The sequence below is a fragment of the Sardina pilchardus genome, chromosome 3, assembly GCF_963854185.1.
Source record: "Sardina pilchardus chromosome 3, fSarPil1.1, whole genome shotgun sequence".
In the NCBI taxonomy this organism is placed as follows: Eukaryota; Metazoa; Chordata; class Actinopteri; order Clupeiformes; family Clupeidae; genus Sardina; species Sardina pilchardus.
Window position 1 is genome coordinate 2,638,872 of NC_084996.1, and position 5,778 is coordinate 2,644,649.

General features: G+C 41.9%; 1 protein-coding gene across 1 annotated transcript; it reads right to left on the reverse strand.

The window, feature by feature from the left end:
• On the reverse strand, window positions 1–3,281 carry LOC134077627 (uncharacterized). Its single transcript, XM_062533329.1, has 5 exons — window positions 3,125–3,281; window positions 2,098–2,905; window positions 1,289–1,470; window positions 143–751; window positions 1–11 (listed from the first exon to the last, which is right to left on the reverse strand). Exons 1-5 carry the CDS (start codon window positions 3,279–3,281, stop codon window positions 1–3), a joined length of 1,767 nt encoding a protein of 588 aa, XP_062389313.1.
• Window positions 3,282–5,778: the final 2,497 nt, after the last annotated feature.

Genomic DNA, 5,778 nt, shown 5'->3' on the forward strand with positions numbered 1-5,778 from the left:
TCAACTATCACCTCTGGGTAATTCAACACATTATCAAGTTTGAAGCAGAGAGTCCCTTCTGAAAAATTCTGTCTGATTGCCAATATAAGTTCAGCTGAAACATCAGACTGATTTCTGTCCTTTAATCCTATTCTGTAATTGCCTTTCTTAATCTCAGTAATGGGATCTTCATCTTCAGTGAGAATGCAGATGAGAGGTTTTGGAGATTCAAAGAGCTCCTGCACTTTGGCCATGCTATCGTCAGTCTTCTCCAGCTCAGACAGAAGAACAACATTTATTGTGGCCATTTCCATCAGAATCCTCCTCTGCAAAGGATGGGCTCCGGCATCGCCATGGAGATTGCAGAAAGCAACACAGTCAGTGAATTTATCAGAGGGTTTCCCAGAGGGGCAGTACCAGGTGATCTCCACCACTCCATCCAACAGTAGTCTGGTTTTGCTGCTGCCTGGACAGTTCCTGTGGAAGAATGTGTTGTGCTTCTCATTGATCAGGCTGTTCATCAGCTGAGACTTGGATGAAGACACAGAGCCCAACCTGAAGAAAGCCACCATTGGAGTTTTCACTTTACAAACAGACTGGCTTTGGCTGATGATTTCATCTTTGTTTTGAACTTTCTTCCAGCTCTTCTTGATTTGGTGAAATGTCCAGAGTGGAAATTCGATCTCTTCGGTCAAGGGATTGGGCACAAGCAGAGGCAGAGCATACTGACACTGGGAGAGTTTAGTCACTATGAGCTGCTTCAGGAAATGATCTGCACGATAGAACACTGCCATCTGGACATCCATTGGATGGATCCGGGCTGGTGTTCTCCACTGTCCTGTACCACTACTCCCCTGATATCCCATCTGTTTTGCATTTGCTGACACAGTGGTGTTCTCTCTCACTGATGTGTATCTTGCATTGTAATTTCCTGTTAAAAGGCTTTGCAGAAACCTGTTACCCATCTCTTTTTCTGTACATACTTCTTGGTGATGCACTGAGTGTGGTGATATTGTAAGGGCATCTGTATATGTGATTTTTCTTTGCATGTCAAGTCTGACCAAAGTGTCTTTTGCCATCTCCTCAGCCATTCTAATCACCCTCTCCTTTTTTTCCCTTTCTGTTCTGAGTTGTTCCTCTGCTTCTTCTTTCTCTCTTTTCTCCCTCTCTTGAGCTTGTCTCTCTTGTTCAATTCTCTCTATCTCTAGTTTATATATGACTTTCTGGGCATTTTTCTCTTCCTCAATTTTTTTATTCACCTGCTGTACATTTTCCAAGTCTTCTTTAAGTCTTTCACACATTTGTTCACCTCTCTTCCTCCTCTTCTCTTCCTCTTCATCTCTTTTCTTGTTTTCCTCTTGTTTCTGCCTCTCCCATTCCTCTTGTGCTCTTTTCATCTCCTCAGTCTTCTTTCTTTCCAGCTCCTCTTTTTCTGTTTTAACTCGTTCTACATCATTCTCTCGCTGTCTCTTTTCCCTTTCTAGATTGTGTCTTTCTTGTTCAATTCTCTCCATCTCTACTTTATGTTTGACTTCCAAGTCTTTTTTCTCCTTCTCCATTTCCTCTTTCCCCTGCTGTATTTCCTCCAGTTTTCTTTGAAGTCTTTCGTAATGTTCATTCCAAATTTGTTCATTTTTCTTCCTTCTCTTCTCTTCCTCCTCATCTCTTTTCTTTCTCTCTTGTTTCTCCCATTCTTCTCTTTCTCTTAACATCTTTTTCTTCTGGTCTTCTTTTTCCTCCATTTCGGTTCTGAATCGTTGCTGTCTTTCCCTGAACTCTTCTTCTGTTCTCCTCCTCTCTTTGTCTGCATTCAGGATTTCTTGTTCTGCTGCTTTCTTCATTCTCTCAATCTGTCCCAGCAAGTGTTTGTTTTGTATTGTTATTTCCTCTTTCTCCTGTTTAATTCCATCCATTTCCTGTTTAAGTCTCTCATAGTTTTCATCCCATATTTTCTTTTCTTTCTCCCTCTTCTCTTCCTCCTCTTCTTTTTCTTTTTTTCTCTCTTGTTTCTGTCTCTCCCATTCCTCTCGTTCGATTGTCCTCTCTTTCTGCATCTTTTCCTTCTGCTGTTCTTTTTCCTTCATTTCTGAGGTGAATCGTTGCTCTCTTTTACTGAACTCTTCTTCTCTTCTCTTCCTCTCTTTGTCTGCATTCTGCTTTTCTTCCTCCATTGCCTGCTTCATTCTCTCCATCTTTGCTTTATATTTGGCCTGGAGATCTTCTTTTTTCTTTCTCATGTCCTCCTTTTCTCTAATCAACTCCTCCTCTCTCTCCTTCATCTCCCTCTCCCTTTGTTCTTGGAGAGCCTTCTCCATCTGCTGGAACATCCTATTAGTGTAATAGCCTCCTCCGTTCACTGCCACCATGGAGTCGATTTTATTGAGGAGAGTAGAAACCTGAGTATCATCTTCTGTCTGGTTGTTGTTGAGCACATGGTATCTATTACCACATTGTTCAATAAGGTTCATGAGAAAAGATCCAGACATTGCCAGGAACTGTTCAATGGACTTGTTCTTCAGATCATCTCCTCTAGTGAAGAGCACTATTGTATACTTTATGGCGTTTTCACCAAAAGTGCTTTGAATGATCTGTACTGCTTGTCTCTCCTCTATAGTAAACCGTCCCACTTGTATCAGCAAGAGGAACACATGTGGACCTGGTAGCACCATTGAGACACAGTTAGTCATTTCTCTCTGGATTTCCTCATTACTGATCTTAGTATCAAACAACCCTGGAGTGTCAATGACTATAATCTGCCTCCCATTGACTTCAGCCACCTCTCTCTGACACGTGCTAGTAACTGATTCAGCCGATGCTTCTGCCTCAAACACTTCTCTCCCTAAGATGGTGTTTCCTGTAGCGCTCTTCCCAACTCCAGTCTTACCCAGCAGCACTATCCGGAGATCCTCTGGACCTTCTTTTAAACCTAAATTGTAAAAGGAAGAGAGAACGGATCAGACTCACCATGTTTACCTGATATGTATATGGCCTGTGACCCTGTGCACCAGTGTTGCATGTAAACAAGGCAGTGCAAGTGTAATTTTGAGATGTTGACAATGAATGATAAACAAGAAAAACACCAGAAAAGAATAACATGAAAGTGACTCTCTATTCTGAAAATTTGACAGAGTTATGAAAAAGTTACCTTGTTGAGTCTTTGTCTCTCTTAACTGGATCCCCATGATCTCTTCCAAACGAGTCTTATATTTCAGGATTTCTCCCACCTGTTCACTAAGGTATGTGGATGTGCAGAAAGATCCTCCATTTTCTTCTTTCATCTTCTCAACACTCTCCAACAACATGGAGGTTGTGTGATAGAAATGATATTGTCCTTTAAAACTCTCAATGCTATTCATAGTGGCCTCATCTAATTCTGCCATTCTGTGCTCAGGAAGCTGTTTTATGAGAAATATGACGTGTCTGTTGACTCTGGAGCTGAACACTCTCTGGATCTGCTCCATCTCTGCTCTGTCTGCATCAGTGAGGTGGCCGTCGGGGAGGACGAGGAGAAACGCGTCGACTCCAGGATCACAGAGAGACACACAGCGGAGGGACTCACGCATCACTTCCTGTTCTGAGAGCTGAGTCCCGCTCAGAGCTGGCAGCTCCACCAGAGTAAGCCGCCGCCCACACACTTCCCCCTCCCTCTTCACACACTCAGGGTTGGGTTCTGGAGTCCTCACACACGCAGGGCTGGGTTCTTGAGTCCCCTTCCTCCTCACACACACAGGGCTGGGCTCTGGAGTTCTCACACACAGAGGTTCTGGAGTCCCCTCCCTGTGGCCCAGTAGGAGGGCTGATATGGAGGCCTTCGCTGGTCCATCACTCCCACACACCACCAAGTTCACTGAAAATTAAGTTGTTGAAAAATGTTACATCTTCATTGTCCAAATGACATGAATGTCAAATATCCTGAAAATGTTTGGTGACTGATATTTGGGTCAGTCTGTGTCAATCAGATAAGGTTGTTGCTGCAATATCTCAAATTTGGTTCAAACCTAGTCTATGTCAAGAATGGCTCTCACAACCAAGTATTTCTGTTCTTCAAGTCTTCTGTATCTTTATATAATTTCAGTCCTTGAAATGCAAAATCACATTATCTCAGAAGCAGTGTTTGGGCATTAAAATAACGAAAAGCATTATTCATATGCAAACTTTGTAGGATGGAAGACAAACATGTTCTCAGTATGACTGAATAATTAAACGTTTGTAGAGGATGTTGATTGATTTTCTACAAGGCCATAGATTTGTAGCCGGTGCTCCGCCTGTCTACGTACTTCCACTCATTTTTCTCCCTTACTATACTCCGTCTGGAATAGCTTGCAGAACTCCGTCTGGAATGCTTACAGTACTCCGTCTGGAATGCTTACAGAAGTCCGTCTGGAATAGCTTGTTTCCCCCGTTTACTCTGGCAACAGCACCTCAGACCAACCAGCGAACAGAGGGCGTTCCCGAGAGCGATCACATTTAAGTTGCAAGCCTATCGTTAACGCTATCGTTTAAAAGTTTATAAGTTTAGCAGCCAATTACAGCTTCTGTCATCTGTTATCAGGGATTTTCGAAATCCCGGAAGTACTTTTTCAACCGTGTGTGCCTAATATAACACAACAGAATTTGAATTTCACTGCGAAACTTGCTATAGAAGATCGTTGAAGACCAGTAACCACTCGGTGAGCTGCACACTTTTAAAAACAAACGTTTAGGTGTGTTTTAAGGACAGAATAGAGCATGCACAAAGCGAGCAATGTTAAAGCCATACAGAGATCCATTCTAAATCTGCCAAATTCCACAAACAGGCTCAATCGTCGAAATTTCAGTGTCTAACACTCGTTTCCATGCTAGGCAATACAGAAAACGGGCTTAAAGTGTAAAATAACGAACTATTCCTTTAAGGTCATCTCCTGCCGCCCTCCTGTTTTGTTGTTCTCCCGGAAAACTCGTAATTTGCATGGCCATCACTTCATTAGAAAATCACTGATCCTTTCATTTTCTGTTATTCTGACATCTACCAGGTTGCCATATTGTGTATGAAATACACCCTACACATACACAATCACTTACTTTCAATTTCAACCCTCTAAACTTCTATCTACCTTATTCACGTGGCTGGCATAGCCTCTTTACGTGACTCCATTTCGGATTCACTTGTACTGGCATATCAACTTCTTCTTTATGTTAAAACATGGCCAAATATGCCCTTTTTACTACGGTCATTGTCTTCAGGACCTCATCTCATGGTAATGTAGACCGACTTTGTGAAAAGAGTGTCTTACACTCCCTCCAGCAATCAGGGGGGAAAAAAAGTTTTCTATAAGTATTATTATGCACATTTCAGTCACAGTTCATAGTCCTAATAAAACAGATTATACAGACCTAATTTAATGTTGAAAATGGCCTATAATATTAATTAGCTGATTAGCAAATTATTTCAGGTGTCTTATTTCTAGAGGGGTGACTTACTCTGTGGCTGTCTCTTGTCTTCTTCTCTTGAAATTCGGTGACTCATCCCTTGACCGGTCACTCCTCATGGACATCACACTGGGCACAGGAGAACGGGGTCTTTTCAACCTGTAAACCCAGACACAGGAGCATTTTCATCTGTTCAAAATGTCCCTTGACTTATCATTGTAATACTCTTATCAGTATTAGACATGAATGGCTGTAACACTATACTGTGGTTTGCAATAAAAATAAAAAAAACATTTGCACAAAGCAAGCCTATCCGCTTTACTTTGATAAGAGTTTTAAAATGATAAACCAAGGGACATTTTGAACAGATAATGTGCGATTAATATGCAA